A 26,752-nucleotide genomic window follows, 5' to 3' on the forward strand; every position below is an offset into this window, starting at 1 on the left:
TGAGTGTGTCAGGTACAGGCTAACATAAAATGAGTCAGATACAGGCTGAGTAAAATGAGATACTTTAACTGTGTGTCCAGTAGAGCAAATTTCAAGTAGCAATTGAAGGTACCCAGTTTATTAGGCTGTGAATACTTTAAATTTTTTTTTTTTTAATATTTATTTATTTCACTACGCTGGGTCTTAGTTGTGGCATGTGGGATCTTCATTGCGGCATGCAGGATCTTTTAGTTGCAGCATGCAGAATCTAGTTCCCTGACCAGGGATCGAACCTGGGCCCCCCCCTGCATTGGGAGTGTGGAGTCCCAACCGCTGGACCACCAGGGAAGTCCCCTTTTAATATTTCTTATTCATCATTGTCTGATAATATGTGGTGTTTAATTAGGAAATGCAGGTTTTCTCAAAAATTAAGCTCTACAAACCTGGATCACTAGTTTCCTCCAAGAGTATAAAGCTGAAGAGGGATTTTATGTGTCCTAAATCCTTTTTGGAATCATCAGCTACTTTTTGTATTTAACAAAATCCTTGAATCTTTTCCCCTAGAAAAATATGTCTGTGTATGTACACATACGGTGCATGTACTTGGAGAGGTTTTCAAGGATTTCCTGATGCCAGGCTACTTGGAATCCATTGGCTCCAAGAAAGAAACTTTTGTTACAGTTCCAAAGATTTTTCATACCTTTACTTCTAACAGAACAGTTCATTTTCCAAAAAAGTCTTTGCTCTGGTTGAAATGGCCCAAGGATCCTTGCTAGGTTAGCCTCTCATCACCAGCGCCCTCACTCTCTCATACGCTCTTCCACACTGTTAGGAAATTACTGTTGAGTCTAGTCCTCTAACTTTACAGGTGGGGAAGACAGTCTTAGATTTTCAAAGTGACTTTACGTCCCCATGACTTACTGAAGACAACTAATACCAAGTCTCTTGACTCTGATTGAAAGGATGTTTATGTGTGTGTGTTGAACTTAAGTCATGAGCCATTATAATGGTATGGTTAAGAATGTAGACGCTTATGCCAAACTGGATTCTAATCTCAGATCTTACTACTTGCTAGTTTTGTAACCTTAGGCAAGTTAGTAACGTTAGTGTTTTCATTTATAAAATGGGTATAATGCCAATCTCGGTAGAGGAAGATAATGTATAGGATATAGGTGTATCGCCAGTCATCTTATATTGAGTATTAAATTGTTAATTCATGGAGAGCACTTAAACAGTGCTTGGCTACAGAGTCAATGCTCAGTAAATCTAGTTGTTAAACCAAACACTAAAAGTAAAAAAAGGAACAAAACAAAAAACCTCATTGTTACAACTTTACCTAATATCAACATCTCAGTTGAGATAGCCAGGAGGAAGTTGTGCTTATCTTTTGAATCAGGCAAACTCCTGAATACTGGATTAAATACAAAGAGAAAGGCTATTTGGCCTCGAATGATTTAAGAAACCTAAAATGGTTCTAGGTGTTTTCTGAAGCAACTTCACTGAAAGCATAAAGGCTGTGACTGCCGGATAGTGCTGCTTTTTGAGTGGCTCTTTTCTCCTTTAGAACTGGACTCTTGATGGGCATTTTGTAGAGACTTGAGTCTCTACATCCTTCTGGCTGACAGATGCTCTGCCTTCATCAGCAACTAAAGTGGCTCTATCATTTCCTCTCCTGTTGAAACCAAAGAAACTTGAGTCTCATTCTGTTTCCAAACTACACTTTCTATATGCTTTACATTAGGTAAGTATAATTTCTATCTTTTTCTACTAAAAATAGGTGCACCTTGTCTGCATCATAGAACACAAAACATTTTTTAAATTGATGTTTTTAGTGAATGATTGTGTGCCATGCAAGTCTATTTGTGTGAGAGACAAAAAAGGAAGTAAAAGGATATCCATTACCTGAAAGTTTTAGGTGTGCTCCTTCATCACCTTTGTACACTGCCCTTTAAGTGGCAAGTGCTTTGTTGGGTATTTGTGTGAGGAAGAATTTTTGCACTCTCAGAACTTGTTGCCTGGGGGGAATACAGACCAGTGATTGAGCAGTTACCATGTGGTTTAAGTGCTATGAGGGGTAAAAGTGTGGGACGCTATAGGAGCCCAGAGGAAGTGGGCCAGCCCAGACACAACTTGACAGAGGTTATTTCCTTCTGATCTGAAGGGTCAGTCGTGGGGGGTAGGGGTGGGGCAGAGGCAGTTCTTGAACTAGCCTGGTGGTGAGGAGTTGGAGAGGAATTGTGGCAAGAGCTGAGGCTGGAAGTAAGTAGGCATCTGGGGTTGGGAGTCTTGTGAGGGTAGTGGCAAGGCACCAAACTGTTTTGGTAGGGAAGTGACTTAACTGGATTTGCATTTTATGATCATGACTGCAACTGTGTGGACTGAAGGGCCATGCCCTGGAGGGCAGTTAGGAACTGCTGCTATATAGTCCAGGTGAGAGATGAGGGCTCCTGAACCAGAGAAGTAAGAGCTTTCAGTAGTCAAATGAGTGGGACTTTGTGGGAGGCCAAGAGAGGGAGCAGTTGAGCATCAAGTCTACCACTTTTTCCATCCTGTTACCTGTTACAGAAATAAAGTTTCGATGATCACCAATGATTGGGAACTATTTTATCTTCTTAGAGAGTCCCTATGCTCCAAAGCATATTAAAAGCTCCAAGTGGTCCTGCAGTAGAGGAACCTGTTTCCCTGACGTTTTGTGAAATGCCTGTTAACGTACACTGTGGATATTTGGGTATTTGTCATATTTGTCTACCAAGGTTGTTTTGAATGCCCTTGCTAGGTGTGGGGAATGCCAGCTGAATGAGTCCAGTCTCTTGGAAGACAACCCAGAAAACTCCCTTCCTTTGCATTTGGGACGAGGGTGAGGCCATAAAGATAAGTTTCTGTTGCAGAGTACTTAGTAGTGCTCAGTGGTAGTGGCACCGGTTTCCTCATCAGGCCAGCTTGATGGCATGGGTATGGGCATTCTTTTCTAAAAGTTTAGCCAGACCTCCCCAAAGTCCTGTGAGGTACCCAACCCTTTCGATAGTCTGTCTTCTGTTTAATCAGCCAAAGTCAGCTTCTCTTTCTTGCCAATAAGACCCTGACTTACAGAATATTACACAGAAGAAGTGTTCCAAAGAGCATGCTTTGAGGAGACTTGACCCGTCCCTGTAAGGGACTAGGGAGCTGCTTCAAACCAAGCGTGATGTCATCTTCCAGGTAAGGGGTCTCTGGGCCATGTGTAGTGGAAGAGTCCAGCCTGGCAGATTGACTTGGGTCGTAGTCCTGGTTCCTCCATTAACCGCTTAGGCAGGTGACTTATTCTTAAAGTTCCTATATTCTGAGTCCTTGTCATCCGTGTATCTTTAGTACCCTAGAGCACCTGGCATTTGGAAGATGCTCAGTTACTGTTGGTTGAATGAGTGAATGAACCTTAACTTTGGTATTTAAATTTTGTACATAATTACACCAAGTCATAAGTTTTCTTACGTAATGTATCTAGTTTTATGGGGAGGTTCTTAAGATAGAAGGCTAAATACTAAGATTTGTAAGGTAAATAACAGTAGGGAAACTAAAATAGCTAAGTCTATTATAAATTCATTAAGTAACTCAAAAGAGAAATATTGTATATCCTTGCTAGAAGTTGCTGTTTTTAAAAAAAGTTTGTTTTTGGCTGCTTTGGGTCTTCGCTGCCGCGCGCGGGTTTTCCTAGTTGCGGCGAGTGGGAGCTACTCTTCGTTGCACTGCGCAGGCTACTCATTGCGGTGGCTTCTCGTTGCAGAGCACGGGCTCTAGGCACGCGAGCTTCAGTAGTTGTAGCACGTGGGCTCAGTAGTTGTGGCTCGAGGGCTCTAGAGCACAGGCTCAGTAGTTGTGGCGCATGGGCTTAGTTGCTCCGCGGCATGTGGGTTCTTTCTGGACCAGGACTTGAACCCGTGTCCCCTGCATTGGCAGGTGGATTCTTAACCATTGCGCCACCAGGGAAGCCCCTAAAACAATAATTTCATACCATCAAATATTCAGCTCATACTTCCCCAGTTTCCTCATAAGTGTCTCTTTTAGAGTTGGTTTGTCTGAATCAAGAATCAGATAAAGTAAATTTAAATAGCAACAGTTTGGAAAAAAAAACAAACTAGGGTCTGGGCCTGGGTTTCTGAAATTATATCTGATTACATTTGTGAACTCATGCACATAGAATACTTTTTCAATAAATAAAATGACTCCAGTTAAGAGCTTCCACAGTAAACAACATTATCACAGGGAACACTATTGCGCGCTCTTCATGTATTAACAACTTCAAAGGAAATGGGGAACCCAATACCCAAGTCACAATGAAAGTCCAGTTTGACTGCTGTGCGGCATCCTTAGAGAATTCCCAGTCCAGATAAGGGCAGGAGGAAAGGAAGGAGATCACAGGAAGAAACTGGAATGGATATATTTGAACATACGGCAAATACTGTTGACAAAGATGTTAGACATTTGGAAAAAAATAATGGCAGATTGATGGAAAGCCAGGATAATGAAAAAAAGGCAATTATTAACTCCAAGATAAATGAAGGTTGTATAAGAAAGAGACTGGCTTTAGTGGACTTCTTAGAAGTTTAGCAGTGAGCAGTATTTGCATTGTCCTAGTAATTTGGATAGTGATCGCTGATTTAATCAAGAATTGTGGTACAGTTTTGTTGGATGAAGGAGAAATGGGGGAGAGGGTACAGGAGAGCTAAGTCCTTACCTACCAGGGCAAGAAGGTAAGAAATAATATATAATACAAATAAGAAAAAGTAATAGCTTATCATTTGGGAGTATGGAGATAATAATAGGAGAAACAGGTAGAATAGTTGAGAATGTCTACTTCCTAGAATGGGCTTGGGGTTGGGAAGAAGTAAAGCAAGGGACTGCCATTCTTTTATGATTTTCAAATTGTGTATATGTATAAATACTTCTTTTCAGTGAGGTAGCAAAATGAATATGAGTTTGCTAGCTGGAGTAGTTCATTTTATGAGTGGAGAAACAGGTATAGAGAGCATTTTACCCAATTTGAGAGCCCTTGCTCTGCTCTTATACTTAGTCATTTTCTGCGTTCCTCCCTTTATCTGGTGTTACCCATTAAAACTTTGGTTTCCTCAGTTTGCTAGCTCTTCAGTAAATACCAACAAATTCATTAGGAGACAGTGTATTGCATTTATTTTAACTCAGGTCTGACTGTGTAGGGTCAGTCCCATATTTGTCATTTGCAAATCACGTGCTCTTAGGCAAGTAGCTTAACTTCTCTGTGCTTCAGTTCTCTCATCTCTAACATAGGGATGCTAACGTCACATGGGATTGTTGACGGTTTATATAGCTTAATGCGTGCAAAACTCTTAGAGCAGTGTCTGGCACATAGTGATGGCTCAAGAAATACTGTCAGTGGGACCCTCACTCTCCAAATAGGGAATGGAACCCATTATTATTACCAATGAATATGGGGGAACTGATCAAAACAGGGATAGGTTCTAAAGGCTTTTAAAAAAATCAACTTTATTGAGGTTCATTTACATAAAACAACTCTCTAATTATTATAAAAAACAGTTTTTAACTGTACAGTTTGATGGATTTTGATAAATGGAGCACCCCTGTAACAATCACTACAAGCAAGACACAGAACATTTCAGTCACCCCAAAGGGTTCCATCCTCCCATTTCCCAGTCAGTTCCATCCCCTACCCCTGGCTCTGGGCAACTCCTGTTCGGCTCTTTAGATTTGTGGTTTCTAGAGCTTCACATAAATGAAATCAGTATAATCATACAGTACTCTTTAGTCTGGTTTCTTTTGCTAAACATATTTTTGAGACTTTTTGTCTATGTTAATATATGTATCTGTAATTCATCCCTTTCCATTGCTTTTTTTTGTTTCTCCATTTACCTGTTGATGGGTATTTGGATTGTTTCCAGTTTGGGGCTGTTATTAATAGACCTTCTGTGAATATTCATGTACAGTTCAAGTGTGGATATATTCATTTTTCTTGGGAATACCTGGAGTGGGATTGCTGGATTATGGGCTGAGTATACGTGACTTTATAAGAAACCACTCAGGGCTTCCCTGGTGGCGCAGTGGTTGAGAGTCCGCCTGCCAATGCGGGGGACACGGGTTCGAGCCCTGGTCTGGGAAGATCCCACATGCCACGGAGCAACTAGGCCGGTGAGCCACAACTACTGAGCCTGCGCGTCTGGAGCCTGTGCTCCGCAACAAGAGAGGCCACGATAGTGAGAGGCCCGTGCACCGCGATGAAGAGTGGCCTCCGCTTGCCACAACTAGAGAAAGCCCTCGCACAGAAACGAAGACCCAACGCAGACAAAAATAAATAAATAAATAAAAAAAAAAAAAAAAAAAAGAAACCACTCAACTGTTTTCTGAAGAGGTTGCCCCATTTTACATTCCCACCAGCAATGTTTGAAGGTTCCAGGAGCTATACCCCCACTAAAAAGGCTAAAATGAGAAAGACTGACAATACTGGTTTAGGCGAGGAGATAGAACTGACTCTGTTGACTTTTGGGTAAATAGGACGCTCTTAAAATGTTCTCCCATCACTCTGTTTGGATCAAAACCATTTAAGGTTTGTTGCTTTCCAAAGGTTAAGTGAGTTAGATGGGATTTAGGGCAATCTGTATTGCCCTAAATACTCACCGCAACGAAGAGTAGCCCAGGCTCGCCGCAACTAGAGAAAGCCCGCGCACAGCAACGAAGACCCAACGCAGCCTAAAATAAATAAATACATAAATAAAAAATTATGCCAATACTACCTGCTTATTCTAGAAAACCCCCAAAATAAACTAGTTGAAAAATAAGATACTTAAATGATCTCCTTTAACTCCCCCTATAGTTAAACACAGGTGACACTTCGGTATATATACTTTCATAGGTATTCCCTCTGTGTGTGTTTTTCCAAAAATGGGATTATACTATATATGCTGCTTTGTAACCTGCCTTTTTGCTTCATAGTACCTGGTGAACACCTTTCTTGCCTTATGAATAAACACTGTCAAAGGATGATTTTCAACAAGTTTAAATTTTCATTCATCAAATAAACGTATAGTGAGCATCTGTCAGTTCCTTAATGAAGGAAACAGGAAGATGGTAAAATTGGTATAAAGGAGGAACAGAAATTTATTTAGTGAGGAATAATATACTTAAATAAGACTGCTAGGAAACCATAAAATTCCTAGAAAGAAGAAAAGATTGGCAGCACTCTTTCTTTTTTTTATCTTTTATTTATTTTTAAATGAATTTTTATTGGAGTATAGTTGCTTTACAACGTTGTGTTCATAGGCAGAACTCTTTGACATAAATTGCAGCAATATTTTTTTGGATCTGTCTCCTAAACTGAAGGAAATAAAAGCAAACATAAATAAATGGGACCTAATTGAACCTAAAAGCTTTTGCACAGTAAACTAAACCATCGACAAAATGAAAAGACAACCCACTGAATGGGAGAAAATATTTGCAAATGATATGACTGATAAGGGGTTACTATCCAAAATATATAAACAATTCAACATCAAAAAAACAAACAACCCAATTAAAAAATGAGCAGAAGAATTGAATAGACATTTTTCCAAAGGAGACATACAGATGGCCAACAGGCACCTGAAAATATGCTCAACGTCATTAATCAGCAGAGAAATGCAAATTAAGACCACAGTGAGATATCCCCTCACACCTGTCAGAATGGGCTGTCATCAAAAAGAACACAAATAACACATGTTGGCGAGGATGTGGAGAAAAGGGAACCCTTGCACACTGTTGGTGGGAATGTAAATTGGTGCAGCCACTGTGAAAAACAGTATGGAGGTTTCTCAAAAAACTAAGAATAGAACTACCATATGACCCAGCAATTCCACTCCTTTGTGTACATAAATATATAGAGAGAGTGCGTGCGCGCAAGCGCGCTAGTTGGAAAAGATACATGCACCCCAATGTTCATAGCAGCATTATTTACAATAGCCAAGATACAGAAGCAACCTAAGTGTCCATCAACAGATGTATGGATAAAGAAGATGTGGTATATATATACGGTGGAATACTACTCAGTTATAAAAAAGAATGAAATTTTGCCATTTGCAACGTGGATGGACTTGGAGGGTATTATGCTAAATGAAATAAGTCGGACAGAGAAAGACAAATACTGTATGGTATCACTTATATGTGGAATCTAAAAAATAAAATAGTGAATATAACAAAGAAGAAATAGACTCACAGATACAGAGAACAAACTAGTAGTTACCAGTGGGTAGAGGGAAGGGGGGGAGGGGATTAAGAAGTACAAACTACTAGGGACTTCCCTGGCGGTCCAGCAGTGAAGACTCCTTTGCTTCCACTGCAAGGGGCATGGGTTAGATCCCTGGTTGGGGAACTAAGATCCCGCAAGCCGCAAACCACGCGGCGCAGCCAAAAAAATAACACCAAACAGTACAAACTACTATGTATAAAATAAATAAGCTACAAGGATATGTTATACAACACAGGGAATATATTTTATATTTTATATAAATTGTAATATTTTATAACTAATGGAATATAACCTTTAAAAATTGTGAATCACTATGTTGTACACCTGAAACTTACATAATGTACATCAACGATACCTCAAAAAAAAAAGAAGATTGCTAGGTTAGGTATGAAATTGGTTATGTCCTACAAGGCAATGAAATTGTATTCTTTGAGGTTATATTTTCTACTAGACAGAAATAATTTGCATCTCAATAGGACAAAATCATTTGTAATTTATCAATCTATAAATTATATCTAACTTCATAGAATCTAGGCCAATAAGCAAATAGTCACTCAACAAAAGTACATTTCTCTGATTCTCAACCTAGGGCAATATTGCTGCCCAGGAGACATTTGTCCTCTGAGGGGCAAAGTCATCCCCCCTGTTTAGAACCCCTGGTGTAGATTTGCACTGTACAAAACGGTACGTGGAGGGCTGAGGATAGAGTATCTGCTGGGACAGGAGGACAACAGGCCAGGCCCCACAGGACAGCCATCTTTTTGGTTTACATCTCCTATCCCACAATGAGTCTAACACTCAGAGGAACTGGAAGTAGATCTAAGACTGTGTATCAGGAAAATGGAAATGATTAATGCCAGGGTGTACTGGGGAAGCTTGCTGAGCTATACAGCCCCCAGGCCTGGGTAAAGGAAAGTCTGAGGGAGTTTCTGGGGTGACTGAGGAGGCTCCCAGGCAAGAGATGAGGTGTTGGAAGCATGTGGCAGGGTGCTGTGGCTGCACAGGTATGTCATGTAAAAGTCTGAGCCTGATTCTACCTGGTTCAGTTATGCACCTACAGGGTCAAAGGTTTTCAACGAATATTGATCAGAGTGTGTTTTTAGGAAGATTACCCAACAGACGTGTGAAGGGGGAGAAACAGGAGTCTGAGAGAACAGCTAGTTCCTATTTGAAACAAAATTTATCTGCAAATAATTGATTACAAGCATTTTTATTGTCTCAAAAGGAAAGAGGCCTTCTAAGCAATCTAATTCAAAAATTCCCTCTTGACAGTGATAATTTGTAGGAAAAGGGGGTGGTTGGCTGGATCATTGACGTTGATCATGTCAATCATTGCTTGGCTGGATTTTTTAAAATGCCTGGTTAACCTGGATTATTAGATGGTTAAAGGTCACTGGGCTTCCCCTAAGACTGATGATCTTAGGTGGGTCCTGGAAGGGCTCTTAAGCTCATTAGTTTATCATTCATTTTTAGTAGAAATATAATATCTCACAGGAAATAGTAATAAAATAGATCCCATAGTTCTCCCCCGACTAAGGTTTTGAACTATTTTTTCTTGCTCATCCCCATAGTGAGAGAAATAGCAAGAATCTGTTTTGTCTCCCCCTATTCTGTCTAGATTGCATGCCCTACTCTTTCTTGATTATGTGGTCTCTATTCATTTAAGAAATGGCATGCTTATTTTGTGCCAGGTCTTGGCCAGTGTTGGGAAGACAGTGATGTGTGAAAACAGGCAGTCTTATCCTTACAAGGTTTAGTGTGCAGTTGGGCAGAGTATGGGTATAAGAATTGTGTAGAACTATACACAAATTTAAGTTATAACTGTAATTTTGAACTGTGCTTTGAAGCAAAGGAACAGGATATGTGCCATCTCCAGGGAGACCCATCTCAGACTTCAAAATCAGAGGAGGCACCTATGAAGATGTGACTCTTGCATTCACCGTGACAGCGGTGGGGTCTGGGGCTTGTCCAAAGTCCTAAGGCAGAAGAGGCCCTTTGGAGGGCGGCTTAAGGGCAGAATGCAGGAGGTGACGTGAGATGAAGCTGCAGGCCAGGATGAGACACTGCAGCTGGCTAAGATTTTGATCCCCATCCTAAGAGAAATGGAAGCCACTGAAAGGGTTCAAGCAAAGGAGTGCATATGAGAAAGTTGGAGGGATATTCATTCTTAAAGAAATCACTCCAGCTTCTCAACGGATGGTGAGGGTAGAAAAAGAGACCAGAAGGCCATGTGGTCAAGACAAGAGAAGATAGTAGCTTGGACTAGGGAGGTTAGATCATCAGTAGCCAGAAAAGAGAGATCTAGGAAGTAAAACCCACCAACATATATCTGGGGGCTCCAAGTTTTCCTCGTGCCTAAAGTTGGTCTTTGATGGGCCTCAGCTTCTGTACAACTTCAGCTACACCTCTGTGATTATTTTCCAAAATATGCTATAGTAATTAGTCATTTCCTTTACTAGACAGTCAACGTTTTGAGGGTAGTGTTGCCATGGGATGGAACTTTGCTCCCATACATTGGTGACCTGAAAGCTATATATCTATTGGGTGCTCCATAAATGCATGTAATTATAAAGACTACAGGAGATTCTCCTGTACTTTTTCTTCTTTCTGAGTACTTACCACAACTGTAATTAAATACTTACATAATTATATATTTAACACATCTCTCACTAAACTGTAAACTCCATAAGGACAAAGACAAATGACAGGGTCCATATCTGTCTTGGTTATTGTTTTATCCCAATGCCCAGCACTGTACCTGGTACTCAATAAATATTTGTGAAAGAATCCTTTTGTTATTTGTTAAACGAAAGTTTCAACCATACATTTATATGGTGCTTATTATGTGCCAGTCTCTGTTCTTAGCATATTAAACACATTAACACATTTATCCTTATAACAACTCCATTACGTATATATTACTGGTATCCCCATTTCATTGATGAGGAAACTGAGGCAGGAAGGTTTAGTAACTTCTTAGGGAGTCCATCAAACAGGGACTTTGTCTGTGACAGGAGCTGTGCTAGGCACAAAATAAAATCGTGGTTAATATTTTTTGAGCACCTACTACATACATACATCAGGCTTGGAGTTAGGCGCTTTACATAATATTTTTTTAAGCCTCACAATAACCTGGCAAGTTAGGCATCCTTAATCGCATTTGATTATTATGGAAATAAAGGTTTGGCAAGTTCAGTAACTTGATGTCACTAGCTGGTGGGAGGCGGAGTCGGTTCTACCCTTCAAATCCAGCCTTCCCCTTCCTGAGAAAACCCATAAGACACGCCCCTCCGCAAGGTCTGGGCCCGCCCAACCTCCCCTCTACGCCTGCGCTCTCCCCGCGCTGGCCACCACGCCGCTCCGCCGCCGACACGCCACGCGCACGCGCATTGCTTCCCCATGTGGGCCCGGGCCGTCATCGGGCCCAGCTGAACAGTAGTGCATAGACCCCTAGACTGCAAGACCTTGCTGCCAGCTGAGCAGACTCCACCGTCTTGCTGTTGCCCTCCTCTCTCGGTCTTCCCGCCAGCGCAATTCACAATGGGCAAGAGCCGGACGAAACGCTTCAAGCGACCTCAGTTCTCCCCTACGGGCGACTGTCAGGCCGAGGCGGCGGCGGCGAACGGGACTGAGCCAGAGGAGGACGACGGGCCAGCGGCGGAGCTGCTAGAAAAAGTGAGGCGAGGGCTCGCCGGGCCGCGCGGGGAGGGGCGGGGGGCAGGCCTCCCCCGGAGCCCCCCAGCAACGCCACACGCCCCTGCCGCCGCGTCCCCGCGCGTGCGCTCTGCTCTCTGACACTTGTTCTTTCCCGCAGCTCCAGCACCCGAGCGCCGAGGTCCGCGAGTGCGCCTGCGCGGGGCTGGCCCGGCTGGTGCAGCAGCGGCCGGCGCTGCCGGGCCTGGCTCGGCGGGACGCCGTGCGACGCCTCGGGCCGCTGCTGCTCGACCCCAGCCTGGCGGTGAGGGAGACGGCGGCTGGCGCACTGAGGTGAGCAGGGAATGGGGTCCGGGGTTGTGCCTCGGAACCGGGCCCACGGCGTCCAGCTGGCGCCTCCTGTGTGCCACGCACCGTAGCTAATCGGCTTCATCCTCAGTGCACTTGTCTGCGGCAGCTCGGGAGGGCCAGGAACTGCAGAGGCTCTCCTGTTTGCAGAGGGGGGCATTTGAACACAGGCTTCAGACTCCGGAGGACCCCACGAGCCCCGGACTACACGCATTGCTGCTTCACCTGCAGTAGCCACCTGTCAAACGTCCTCTCCTCAAGGCCTAGCGCACGTTGTACCCTCTCCAGGGAGCCACCATGGAGTCCTGAGGTTCAGTGAACTCTTCCAGTATAAATGCCAGGTGTTCTAGGTGCGGTAGATTTTGAGCAGGCAGGACATTGAGCAAGACAGCCAAGATCCCTGCCTTCACAGAACCCGTGTTGATGCGGAGACAGACAGGAAACCAGTAAACAGGTGAAACATAACATTAGATCGTAAGTGGTGCTATGGAGAAACCAAGAGGATGATGAGTTGGGGGTGGGAAATTACTTTAAATTGGGTGATCTTTAGATGACATTTGTGAACTCTAGCCTCCTGGCTCTGGAGGCTAGAGCCAGGTGTGGACAAACAAGGGAAAGAGCATTCCTGACAGAGGGAACAGCAACAGCAGAGGGCTTGGCATGGTTAAAGAATGGGAAGGTTATGTGGCCGAATAGAGTGGAGGGCGGGGCTTTTAAGAGTTGAGGCTGGAGAGATGGTTAAGGATCCGGTGGTGTAGAGCTAAAGGACCTATTCTAAGCAGGAGTGACTGGTCTAATTTACCTTTTCAAAAGGCCACTCTGGTAGCTGTGCAGAGAATGGACTGTAGGGGGGGCAAGAGTAAAGTTAACATTCGTAGTTTTCATAGCTCTGTCTTTATTTATTCTGTTTCATTCATTGATTTAGCAAGTATATATTGAGTGCCTGCTGTGCACCAGGCAGTGGGCTAGGTCGTGGGCATGTGGCAGTGAACAAGAAACATAATTTCTGTCCTTAATGGATCTTACAGTATTGAGGGAGGCAGGCATTATGCAATTAATCACACAAGTGTGTAATTACAGCCAGTGATATTTACAGAAGATGCTGTGAGAAGGTATACCTGGGGGTTCAGGGAAGAAAACCCTAAGGGCGTGATGTTTGAGGTGAGATCTGGGGGATGAGTGGGGATTAACCACTTGATGGAGGAAACAGTGTGTGGAAAACCCTCCCCTCCCCCCAAAGCATACACACACTGAGAGCTCCTGGAAGATGGTGAGGCTTCATATCCTGAGTGCCTAGCACAGTTTCTCTTCATATCCTGATTGCCTAGCACAGTGCTCTGCACTCAGAGGGCAAGCACTGTCTTTCCAATCAAAACTAAATTTAGTCAGGATTGCTTCAAGGGAATGTCTTTCTCAATAGCCTCACCCTTCCTACCCTGGAAGTCCTGATTCCAAGAAAAGTTCCCTTCGTATAAAATCAGGCAGGGGACTTCCCTGGCAGTCCAGTGGTTAGGACTCCCTGCTCTGTCTACGGAGCGTGCGGGTTCAATCCCTGGTCGGGGAACTAAAATCTCACAAGCCAGGCTGTGTGGCCAAAAAAAAAAAGATCAGACCATGACTGATTCACATTAAATAAGAGAAGTCTTCCCTCTCCCTGTGTATCGTCTCAGTCCTGAAAACTAAGCTGTTCCAAGACAGAGACATCTGTTTACTTCATGTAGAGCAAGGATCAGCATAGGTGGAGATCTGTGGATTGGCTGTGCAACATCTTACAGGAATCATAAGCGATTTCTTCCGGGAAACCTTAAGTATGGGTAGAAATAGAAATAAACTTGAGCGCTTAATATGTTTTGTGACATGTGGTCTGAAAGTAAAACCTGTTTTAAACTTCTTGTGTAGAAATCTCAGTGCTTGTGGCGGTTTCGAAGTTTGTGGTGACATGGTGACCAAGGATATCATGACTCCGCTGGTCGCACTGCTGAAAGAGGTATGCCACTTTCCCAGGTCGCTGTTAGTATACACACTCAGACAGTTTGGGGTTTTGTTTTGCCTTTTTTTTTTTTTTCATTAAGTTTGTTTATTTATTTTTGACTGCGTTGGGTCTTTGTTGCTGTGCACGGGCTTTCTCTAGTTGCGGTGAGCCGGGGCTACTTTTTGTAGCAGTGCCTGGGCTTCTCATTGCTGTGGCTTCTCTTGTTGCGGAGCACGGGCTCTAGGTGCGAGGGCTCAGTAGTTGTGGCTCGTGGGCTCTAGAGTGCAGGCTCAGTAGCTGTGGCGCACGGACTTAGTTGCTTCATGGCATGTGGGATCTTCCCGGACCAGGGATCGAACCCGTGTCCCCCGCATTGGCAAGTGGATTCTTAATCACTGTGCTACCAAGGAAGTCCCTGTTTTGCTTTTTAAGTACTTCGGTGTTAGTTATTTTGTCTTCCCTCAAAACATTCTATAGGAATTGTATTTCTTTCCTGGAAACACTGATCTCATCACGGATACTAGTCTCTAGTTTGTCCCCACTACCTTTATTTATCTGCTTGTTAGAAAAGACCTTCCTAAAACTATAGACTGACTCCTTTAGACTTTAAACTTCATACGATGAAAATAATTTGTATTTATTGGTTGCTTATTTATGTGCTCGGTGCTGTCTTGTATATTATTTCACTTAATCTTCGGAGCAGTCCTATTTGGCAGGTATCGTTATTCCTGTTTTACAGATGAGGAAGCTGAAGCACAGACATTAGGAATTTGCCGAGAAGACTAGATTATGTTCTCAGATTTAACATCATGCCACCTTTATTGCATGATGTAGTTCAGGGATTAAGGAGCTCTTCCTCAGCCGTGCCTCCGGTCCACTCTTCTGTATTGATGGGTAATTTTCACTTGGGGCCATATAAAGGATATCCAGTTTCGATGAGAGGTGTCAGTCTTGTTCCCTTTAGAACAGTGATTGTACTAGGGATGATGTGCCCTGCAGGGGACATTTAGCAATGTCTGGAGCCATTTTTGATTGTCATGGCTTTGGAGTAGGGGTTGCTACTGGCATCTAGTGGGTAGAGGCCAAGGATGCTGCTGAACATCCTACATTGCGCATGACAGCCACGTGCACCGCAGCAAAGAATCATCCCATCCAAATGTCAGTAGTGCCGAGATTAAGAAGCCTGCTTTAGAGGGTGCCGTGGATTTTAGGAGGGGCAGAACTGCAGAGTGGTTCAGAGCACCCAGTTCGGAGCCAGGATGCCTGGATCTGAATCCCACTTCGCTAGATACTAAGCTACACCTTCAGCAAGCTCTCTGTACCTGTTTCCTATTTGTAGCAGGAGATTAGGGATAAGAGTTCATCTACTTCATAGGTTTGTGGTGAGGATTAAATGACTTAACAGACATGAAGTGCTTAGAATAGTGCCTTGCACAAAGAAGGTACTGTATAGATGTTAGCTCTTATTATGTGTTACTTTTCTTTGCCTTATATACTATCTTTACCACATTAGATAAAATATTTTGTATTGATTTTACATTTTCACTTAAAATGTGAAATGCTTTTTATCCAGTTTGTACAGTGACTTGTGAACCTTTCTTGTCTGTATTTCTTGCCAGAAGGGCGCAGGGTTACAGGAACTGTACTGTTTGAGAATTTGATGGGCTTGTTAACCACTATCATTTTTAAAAAAATTTTATTGGAGTATAGTTGATTTACAGTGTTGTGTTTATTTCAGGCGTATAGCAAAGTGAATCAGTTGTACATATACACATCTCCACTCTTATTTTTTCTTTAGATTCTTTTCCCATATAGGCAACCACTATCATTTTTGATGTTTACTTTTTGTGATTCTTCACTGTCTTTCTGTTTAATTATTCTTTTGAACAAAGGTACTAATCATGGTGTTTGATTTCAGTGTAGTACTGGACTGGATTCAAATGAGATGTCTCCACAGGAAAAAAAAGATCAGAACAGAAATTCTATTGAAAACATAGCCAATGAGGCCGTAAACGTGCTGTGGAATATATGGTAAGATGCTTTCCAGACGCAGCCTCCTGCTTCAGTGCTATTCAGGCTGCTGCTCCCTCTGTTAAACTGCAGAGGAATCTGTGTTCTCTTCGGTAGGCGTGTAAATCTGTGATGTTAGTGCTTGGTCGGAGGTCTCATCAAGTGACCTAAGATCAACTGTCCTTCCCAAGCCGTTTTCCTCGTAGCATCACTACGTCCTTTTTTGCCTTACAGCTCTTCTCTCCAGTCATTGCTGCTGACAAAATAAGAGGAATCATGGTCATTAGTACCCACTGCACCTCCTTCCTCCCCCACTACCCATGTACCTTAAGGAGCAGTTGTCTTCAAGCCAGCCAGCCTCCAGTGCAGTAGATGCTTTGGCCTGGCATCTGGAATGAGACAGGGACCACAGACCTCAGTGGGTGCTTTACTCCTCTGCCGTGGCAGGTGCCATTTGACAGGGAAGTAGATGCCTGAGAAGAGCTCCTTTGGTCCCAGTAGGAAGAAGGCCACGCTCCATTCCATCATTGTAACAATGGCCGGGGGCGGGGGAGGGTGGGAGTAGGGGTGGGGGTGGGTGGACTTGCTTTTAAGAATGGAGATGGCTGGAAACACAACCTGCATTTTTTTCTATGCCATTTTATTGTCTCACATTTCTAGCCAGATTCTAGCAAGAATCTGTCATTTCCTTATTTTCAGTCAGCAGCGATGATTATTTCTGACCTAAAGCACAGGTACTTCGTAGAATACAAGGTTAAGTTGGATCCTGGAAAGCTGCCTACACAGCAATCCAAACTTGCCTATGATTTCTCTCTTTTTTTTTTAGTTTTTATTTTTTAATTTTTATTGGGGTATAGTTGATTTACAATGTTGTGTTAGTTTCAGGTGTACAGCAAAGTGAATCTGTTATACATATACGTACATCCACTCTTTTTTAGATTCTTTTCCCATATAGGCTATTATAGAGTTATTGAGTAGAGTTCCTTGTGCTCTACACTAGGTCCTTATTAGTTATCTATTTTATATATAGTAGTGTGTATATGTCAATCCCAATCCTCCAATTTATCCGTCCCCCCCATGATTTCATTTTAAACTAGTGGATGCATTCCACCAGGAGAATTGGAGAGATCAGATTTGAGGAAATGCCATATTCAAGCAAGCTAATGGATGCTGTTTTTCAGATAACTTTAATATATAAATTGTTGAACTCAGAAATTTAAAAAAAGTTTTCTTTTGAAAAGTGCCTGAAAAAGTGGTCTTCACAGTGATCTCTCTTTCCTGAGTGCCCATTATCTTAACACATTTATGCTTTATTTTCCTGACTATACCTGACTTTACTATGGGCTTCTTGAGGGGAGGTTCATAGCAGTGTTGCAGTAACTAGATGGATGGATGGATGGATGGATGGATGGATAGATGGATACACAAACAGAAAATAGTTTATCTTTAGACAGCAGGATTGAATTTAATCATTTAGTCAGCTCTGTTAGCTGTTAGTCTGTCATGTGTATATATGGTATGTCTGGAGGAATATTCTTCTCTGGAACCAGGAAAAAAATTATTATAATTAGCTCTGTTTACCCTATATTTAGCATATATGTTAATAACATTGATAACATTAATTCTGATTCTTTTATTAAAAAATAGTGTAATTTCAAAAATGCTTATTATAACAATTTCTTGTTGCAATCTACAAATTCTGTTAAAATTATAACAGTCTAGATGGAATGAATAAAATTTTAATTTTACTTTCTTTTAAATTTGTACTTTTTGTGTGATAAGTATAGAGGCCTTCTATCCTTACTTTAATTTATTATTACTGTGATACAGTGGAAAGACAAGTTAAGCTGGACCCAAAGACTCACCAGTAACAAAGTGTGTGATCTTTGGACAGATCACTTCACCTCTTGGGGTCTGAGTTTCCTTACCCACAAAATGAGGAATTGAAGTAAATGATTTCTAAGCTCTCTTCCATCTTTAACCTCCTGTAAGGAAATTGGTGTGCGGGTAAAGAGATTGGCTAAAAGATCCTACTGTGATGGAAATAAATGTACAGATAGCCAGTTGTGTTCCTGCACAGTGACTATGAATGGGCATTGGTTTCTTCATCTATAAAAATGGTGGGTGTTTGACTACAACTCTTTGGTTCTTTTACAAAGCCTAATTATTTTTTCATGAATTTCTGTGGTTGATAATGTTAAAATGTGAATAGTAAAACTTTTTTTTCCCCCCTTCAATTTAGTGAATGCAGTAGTAGAGCAGTATCTATATTCAACAAAGAAGGGTGTTTGGAGATTGTATTAAAGTATTTAAGTAGGTTTTCCACCAGTGTTGACCTGGCTATTTCAGTAGGTAAGTGAAGAAAAGTATGTGTGGCCTTATTCAAAATTTTTTATTCAGACATAGCATGTTTATTTTATAGGAGTGATTTTTTTTTTCTCATTGTATGTAAATGCATAGCTGAGTTCTATTCTGAATCTTTTAAAGTCTGTGATTAATGCTTTACTTACTCATGTAGTTTTCCCGCTCTTGACCCTGAGAGGGAGGAAAGTAATTATGTGAGCATATGTGGTTTCTAGTATACTACCATTCTTAGAAGGCTTTATTAATTCTGGAAGCTTTCATCTCCCATTTGCCGAGAAACAGTAACCCACAACTACCAGGCCTTTGAGCCATAGTTAATTGGAATGTAGACTTATTTAAATGGCTTGTACCACTATCTCATACTTCCAGAAGAATACTTCTGATAACCTGTGCTTGTTTTGAGAGAGGAAAATAAGTGATTGGAATTTCTCATAGGCCTGCTTGCCTTCCAGACAGGGAAAGCAAAGTCTGGCAGCTTCAGCTGCCTTGGCTCCCTCGCCTTCTGTACATGGGGTTAGAGAGCCACCGGGGGCCCTTACTCAGCAGGTGGAGGAGACAGAAACCAGAGGGTGGGTAGCTCAGCAGAACTCTGGGGGCAAGTGGAGAAATAATGGGTGAAAAGCATTTTTTTCTACCCATCATAATATAGGCATCTGGCTGTCCTTTTATTTAACTGTGTATTTCTCCTGGCAAGGACAAGTTTATTCCACTTACTGAAGTGTATTCCCCTTACCAGTGTTTCTCTTGGCTCTAGTGGACATAGAATAGAAAAGGAAAAAATAATAGTGGAATAAATACTACTGAGAAAAATTTTTAAATCAGTTTCTCAAAATGGAATCTTTGGCAAAGGGGAGATTTGTGAGTAAATGAGAATTTTAAAAACAGTCGAACTAGGAAATTGGTAGGTGACTTTTAGTCTCAGAGGACAGTCTTTATTACAATAAGAGAATTTCAGGAAAGTTCATAGCTTTTAAAAGAGAAACTTCACTTCTGTTTTGGGGCCTTAAGGTTTGTGGATTTGGTTATTTATTTAGTTTTTTTCCTAAAGAACTTTAAAAAAATGGATCAGAATAAAGTTATTTTGCATTGTATAGCAGTGTTTTCCTTGGCACTTACCTAGGTTCATGATTTTTTAAACAAATGTCAAACTACTTCTGTTTTGAAAATCAAGCACGGCTTACATATAGTAAAGTGAAATTCTGAGATTCCATCCTATGTATTTTTTTTTTTTTTTTTTAGTTTTTCGTACGTTTTATTTATTTTTTATTTATTTTATTTTTTTTTTATCTTTTTTTTTTTTTTAACATCTTTATTGGGGTATAATTGCTTTACAATGGTCTGCTTTATAACAAAGTGAATCAGTTATACATATACATATGTTCCCATCTCTCTTCCCTCTTGCGTCTCCCTCTCTCCCACCCTCCCTATCCCACCCCTCCAGGCTGTCACAAAGCACCGAGCCAATATCCCTGTGCCATGCGGCTGCTTCCCACTAGCTATCTACCTTACTACGTTTGTTAGTGTGTATATGTCCATGACTCTCTCTCGCCCCGTCACAGCTCACCCTTCCCCCTCCCCATAACCTCAAGTCCGTTCTCTAGGAGGTCTGCGCATCCTATGTATTAATACAGCTTTCTTTGAGCTTGTGTTGTCATAGCAATCACAACTTATCTTGTTTTTTTGCTAAAGTGAGTTTAATTAGTCTCTTAATGAAAAAAAATACTACACTGGGATATATGTACATGTACATATATGCATATATATGGATTTATATATAAATGTATTTTGGAAACCAAAATAGAGCACAGCAATAGCGTGTATTTTGACTACTAATTTGGATGGGAACGATCTGCTTTGGAAGTTTTAGACCTGGAAAGAAATGGATTTGTATGGTCTACAGTATCTCAAAGAAAACAGTTTTGGGCTTGCTTCCTCATTTGTGCTTCAGTCAGACCTTTCATGCAGTCCCAACTGTTTTTATACTTTCAGTTAATTATTTCTAATTTACAAGTTGTAATCCATTGTCTTGTTCTAATGCCAGAGAACAGTTAAGTGCTAAATAAATCATATGTCTATTAATATTTTACCCATCTCTTAATTTGCTCATATATATATTTTTTTTATTCTTATTTTTATTTTTTGTGGTATGCGGGCCTCTCACTGTTGTGGCCTCTCCCGTTGCGGAGCACAGGCTCCGGACGCGCAGGCCCAGCGGCCATGGCTCACGGGCCCAGCCGCTCCGCGGCATGTGGGATCTTCCTGGACCGGGGCGCGAACCTGTGTCCCCTGCATCGGCAGGCGGACTCTCAACCACTGCGCCACCAGGGAAGCCCGCTCATATTTTTATATAAAACACTTTTTTCCTTAAATCTGTTTCACCAGAAATAACTCTAACTTTTAAGGTCGTGCTGAATTTCAACGAAACCAGAATGTTCCCAAACCTAGGGCTTGTCTTTGACAACAGAACTACCCTGAGAGTGTTGTCAGTGCACTGGTGTTTGGTCCGCAGGCTGTTTGCTACTGGTCTGTGATGAGTACAGAAATAGAGGCTAAACCTTTATAAATGTTTATAGTAATTCCACATTGTCATGGCGGTTAAGAGGCTTTTAAATTATATTTCATAAAAGTATAGTTTTATAAAGGATTAGAAATTAAGAAAAAAGGGAAAAAGGTCTTTTATACCTCTGATAGTTTGGGAAGCCTCATTTGCATGTTCCGTGTTTGAGGGAAAGCGTATATCTCCTACAAAAGCTACCTGTGTCCAAAGAACTTGTAAAGATGCAAATGTTTTTTGATGAGTTATTTAGGTTTAAATTATCCTAGCAGAATTCATTTTTTTCTAAATATTTGATGTTTGTCTTTATAGCATATTGTTTGCAGACGGTGACTGAAGATAACCCAGAGCTACTGAAATCTTTCAGTGCCCCGGCATTGCATGTGCTGGAATCAGCAATGCTTTCTCCTGTCAATTCCATGGAATATATTCTATTAAAGACATTGGTGGCAGGTAAAGTTTAGCCATATGTGATAGTGTGCTTTTTTAGTAACTTGTAGTAGGTAGAGATGGGGGACAAAGTTATTCCCCCATTTCACCGCATCAGGGCTTTCTGTGCTTAGTCTGTTCTGAAAATTTTAATATTTTAGTGGAGACCCTTAATTCAAGCGGTTCTGCATAGTTTCAAAGCCTTCTAAGATTAAATGTGTTTTTAGTTTAACAAACTACTGTTGTCTGATAAAGAAATGCTGTTGTCAGGACCCCCTCTTATTTATGAACCAGTGAGTTCAGAAGTTGACTGTGTAGTGTAGGCATCTAAGACATGACCATTCACTTTCCTATAAGATCTTCACCCGCAATGCATCTCCCCAGAATTTCTAAATACAGAAAGAAGAAATAATCTGATGACATGTCAAGTAGTAGGAAACTTATTATATAGTTTCCTCTTGCCTTTGGTCTTCCAGGGGTAATTTATCTTGAGAGGTGGTTTTTCCCCCTAAACTGATAAAATACACATAACATAAAATTTAACATCTTAACCATTTTTAAGTGTACAGTTAAGCAGTGTACATTCGCATTGTTATATAACCAATCTCCAGAACACTTTTCATCTTGCAAAACGGAAACTCTGTACACATTAAACAACTCCATTTCCCTCTCCCCTCAGCCCCCAGCAACTACTATTCTCCTTTCTGTCTCTATGGATTTGACTACTCTAGTGCCTCAAATAGGTGGAATCATACAGTATTTTTCTTTTTGTGACTGGTTTATTTCGCTTAGTGTAATGTCCTCAGGGTTCATCCATGTTATAGCATGTGTCAGAATTTCCTTCCTTTTTAAGGCTGAATAATATTCCACTGTATGTATATATGACATTTTGTTTATCCATTCATCTGTGGACGGACACTTGGCTTGCTTCCACCTTTTTGTTATTGAATAATGCTGCTATGAATATGGTTCTACAGATGTCCATGTGAGTCCTTGCTTTCAATTCTTTTTGAATGTATATACCCAGGAATGATTTTTATTTTAACCGTCACATTTTTTTTTTTTTTAATTAGTCTAACTACTTAGTGGTAGCTATTCTAGTTTCATAAGCAGAAAACCAAGAACCTGCTCTCTGGTTGTCCGTGAGACCTTGGAATTTTAGTGCATTCCATTCCACTCTTGGAATATAAGAAGCTGCTTAGGAGAGCAGCTCAGGTTAAGATGAAAGAAAGCCAGGCAACTCAATTTGTCGTGGTAAAAGAAACTTGATCGGTGTTCTCTTGATCTGTTGCTCTCTGGTGTATCAGAGCAAGGCATTGTGTGCCAAGAAAAGGAGACGATTGTGAAGGACTGCTGTAATAAAGGGAGCTGCCTCAGTGCAAAGCTTTCCGACATTTAATAAAAACTGAACAAAGGCAGTGGGGTTGGGATTTTTTGAAATTACACCTGAGCTTAAAGAGCCACTCTCATGGAAACTGTATTTAATAAAAGATTTCACAGTTGATTTCTTTGTCCTTATGCTCATTTTTTTTCCACAGGCACAATTTGGAATCTAAAGGACATTATTCCATCCAAGAGTCAGGCAGAAATCATAAATGCCATACTAAAGATCTTATCTGAAGTTCTGGAAATGGATGCTGGTGAAACGGTTCTTCAAATGAAGGAGGCCGAAACTCAAAGGATAAAAACTGCTGCAGAGACTGAGGACACATTACAGAATGTTAATGGTGATGATTTGATTGAGGATGATGAAATGGAAGGAATTCCTCATAGAAGGAAAGTCAGAAGGAAAGCTTTCATTTCAGATTTACTTCCAGTAAGTCGGATTGATGCTTTCAGACATGGATTAATACAGCTGTTTTCTTTCAATAGGTATCCTAAGCTTTGTAGGAAAATGTTACAGCAAAGTTAATTATAACGTGAATTTCAGTTAAAAAAAAAAGTCATGTTTTCCCATTAACTCATAACTCAGAAATCTCCCAAAGGAGAAAAAAAAATGTCCTAAGACAAATCTTTTATATAGAGAAGGTTTGAAAGATGGGGTAGACCAGTACTTTTGCAGCACTTCAGAGACATGTGGTCATCTCCCACTTCAGTTACACATTCTCTTCCAGACTGTCTTCAAACTAAAGGAATTTTTACTTTGCTTGAATTGTCCCTTGCATTCTTGTCTCTTTTATTTTAGTGTTTAGCCTTACCAAAGTAGCAAGCCAAACTTTCATTTACCCCCTACTGGCGAGCAGAGGAGGTTGGGTGATTATGAAAATTAATGATGGTTTGTAGTTTTTGCAGACTGGTGTATAGTCTTTGTTTGTTTGTTTGTTTTATAAATTTATTTATTTATTTTTGGCTGCGTTGGGTCATCGTTGCTGCACGCAGGCTTTCTCTAGTTGAGGCGAGCAGGGGCTACTCTTCGTTGTGGTGTGCGGGCTTCTCACTGCAGTGGCTTCTCTTGTGGAGCGCAGGCTGTAGGCACGCGGTCTTCAGTAGTTGTGGCATGCGGGCTCAGTAGTTGTGGCTCACGGGCTCTAGATCACAGGCTCAGTAGATGTGGCGCACAGGCTTCGTTCCTCCACGGCATGTGGGATCTTCCCGGACCAGGGCTCGAACCTGTGTCCCCTGCATTGGCAGGCGGATTCTCACCCACTGTGCCACCAGGGAAGTCCCTGGTTTATAGTGTTTGATTGGGGCTCATTTGTGCTAGTGGGTGTGACGGTGGGGTGAGGAGGAGCAGTCTTGGGTGCAGGGAACACTTCAGCTGAGCCCGTCAGCAGCGATGGAGCCATACTTTGGGAAAACATTTTTCCCAAGGAGGAGAGCAGGTCGTCAGGAAGACAGGGAGGACAGTGAGTTGGGCTTTATTCATCTAGGTGCACATTTTCTGTGCTTACTCTGTGTGCCAGGCCCTGTGCCAGGTGCTGCTGATAGAAAGATGATTAAGGCATATTTCCTGTCTTCAGGGACCTTTTCCGTCTTGAGAGGATAGACATGTAATGATAATTTATTATAATGCCTGTGCTAAGAACAGTGATAGGGCTGTGCACAGACTTCTGAGGGGGTCGTATCTATAGAGTAGGCACACCTGACTCAGCCCTGATGGAAGCAGAAAGGAAGACGCTCTCAGAAAAGGCTTTGTGGACAGAACACCTGAACTGTCTTAAAGGATGGCATAAGAAACAGCATGATGAAAGCGGATTAGTGTTGTTTGAGGGGACTGGAGGCAGGAAGACCGGACAGGAGGCTGCTGAAGTCATTGGGAAGAAAGACAATGAAGCCTGAACTGGAAGAACCCTAGTAATGTCCTGTCACACTTTCTAGCATCTCACTCGTGGCCTGTCCTGATTCATGTGCAATGAACTGAAACTGAGAAGTATCTTACGTCAGTGTCTTAGAGTTTTGACAGATTTATTTTTAAAGAATTCTTAGTGGGCATAAACTCATCAGTATACCACTGCCCTACATTCCTGAAGTCTTGTAAAGCTGAATTGGTGGTGTCTTAAAGCAGTCAAGTGTTGTAGTTAAGAACTACTTTCTCACTACAGATAACTCAATTTCGTTTCTTTCTATGGCTGATTAATATTCCTTTGTATATATGTGCCACACTCCCCATGAACAGCTGTTAGGTGCAAAGCATTGTGTTAAGTGCTGGGGTGAATCCGAAAATGAAAAGGCCATCCTGCCCTTGAGTTGCTTGCAAATCGTAAAGCGGCTTAAAAATCATATCACCCCCTTTTGGTGCAAGAGGCGTGTATTTGAACACCCAGTTTACTCCTTGTCTCACTTGTGCATCTGAGTCAGAGTGGGTAGAATTTAAAATCAGTAAAGCAAGATAGACAAAGGCATAGCTCTGAGCCTTGTCATTCCAAAGGGTGTTTCTAGAACCCCAGCAGCATCCCCTCAGGTACCACATGGAGGTGAGTTACAGATCTGGGATCCACATGTGGAACATCAGCTATAACAGGTCAGGGTTTGGGGGCTCTTCTGCAGGTGTTGCATCGTGCTGACCAGGTCACTTTATCCTGCCAGATGCACATATACTATGTTTCCCCACCCCGAATTCCCATCAGAGCAGAAGTGGAAATTCCAGTTGGGCTGTCAGGGGACTCTGAAAGATCGGACATCTCTGGCTGGGAGAACAGCACTCCTGCAGGGTTTCCTCATCTCCAGCCTTGCTTTCAGGGGCCCTACAGGGAATGAGTGAGTGGGGATTGAGATCCACATCCACCAAGATGAAGTGTCACTGTTTCAAAGTATCGATATTTAACTGTTATTTAGAGATTCACTTTCCCAAGTATTACTTAGAAATTGAATTTTGGTGCTTAGAAAATGCAGTGTTTTCTCTTAACAAAAGCTTGCTTTTTAAAGCCTATCACCATAGCTGAGTAGACCGGATGATTAACATGCTGATCAGGCAGCCAGTGTTTAAGTGCCAGTAGTGTGCTAAGCATCGTGCTGCCATGTGCCAGGAATACAAATTTACAGCCAGGCAGCTCTGGTCTTTCAGGCTGCCCAGTGGCTTGTGCAGGGATCCTTTAGAATCAAAACCCTTAATTGCATCATTTAACTTAAGAAGGTATAAGCACAAATCTGTAAAGAGAGAACTGACCCAAGTTGTGGCTGTAACATGCAGAAGTAGGACAATCCCTACCCAGCTTCCACAGTTAGCAGTTGTCAAATCACAGTCTGTTTTCTTTCATCTATTTCCCTACCCACTCTCCCCTCTCAACTACTGAATATTTTGAAGCAAATCTCAGCTGTCATAACATTTCCTCTAGATTGGTTCTTTAGGTCAATTTGGTAACAATAAGAAGCAGGGAAATGTTCTGAGCAGGAAAGTCAGGTAAAGAAGTGGAACTTAGTTTCAGAATTCTTCTAAGCCAGATCTTCGTAGGTTTTAAGTGGATGAGAGCCCAGCAAAGGCATGTCTTGTGTAGCTTTGAGTCGCCTCTAAGAAATGTTTAGTTGAATATCATACACGCACGAAGTGAGTAGGAATAAATTTTAGATACGTTCTTTTCTTTTTAATTAATTAATTTTATTTTTGGCTGTGTCGGGTCTTAGTTGTGGCACATGGGATCTTTCATTGCAGCGCACGGGCTCCAGAGCACGTGAGCTCTGTGGTTGTGGCCCGCGGGCTCAGTAGTTGCAGTGCGCGGGCTTAGTTGCCCCGCTGCATGTGGGATCTTAGTTCCCTGAC

At 41.8% G+C, this 26,752-nt stretch overlaps 1 protein-coding gene across 4 annotated transcripts in view; it reads left to right on the top strand.

The window, feature by feature from the left end:
* The first annotated feature begins 11,616 nt into the window (after window positions 1–11,616).
* The window catches only part of HEATR3 (HEAT repeat containing 3), a 37,375-nt gene continuing 22,239 nt past the window's right edge, over window positions 11,617–26,752 (top strand). Inside the window, exons 1-7 of one of the 4 annotated variants that reach the window (XM_027092273.1) lie at window positions 11,617–11,899; window positions 12,039–12,211; window positions 14,126–14,213; window positions 16,117–16,229; window positions 18,451–18,560; window positions 21,439–21,579; window positions 23,094–23,371. In XM_027092273.1, the coding sequence (XP_026948074.1) occupies window positions 11,765–11,899; window positions 12,039–12,211; window positions 14,126–14,213; window positions 16,117–16,229; window positions 18,451–18,560; window positions 21,439–21,579; window positions 23,094–23,371 (1,038 nt within the window). In that variant the 5' untranslated portion in view covers window positions 11,617–11,764. Of the gene's footprint in view, window positions 11,900–12,038; window positions 12,212–12,553; window positions 12,681–14,125; window positions 14,214–16,116; window positions 16,230–18,450; window positions 18,561–21,438; window positions 21,580–23,093; window positions 23,372–26,752 lie in introns of those variants that run through there. The other 3 variants (XM_027092272.1, XM_027092274.1, XM_027092275.1) reach the window with 3 other exon arrangements.

The sequence above is a fragment of the Aethalodelphis obliquidens genome, unplaced genomic scaffold (genome assembly GCF_003676395.1).
Source record: "Aethalodelphis obliquidens isolate GAN/ISIS:26980383/991018 unplaced genomic scaffold, ASM367639v1 scaffold75, whole genome shotgun sequence".
Lineage (NCBI taxonomy): Eukaryota > Metazoa > Chordata > Mammalia > Artiodactyla > Delphinidae > Aethalodelphis > Aethalodelphis obliquidens.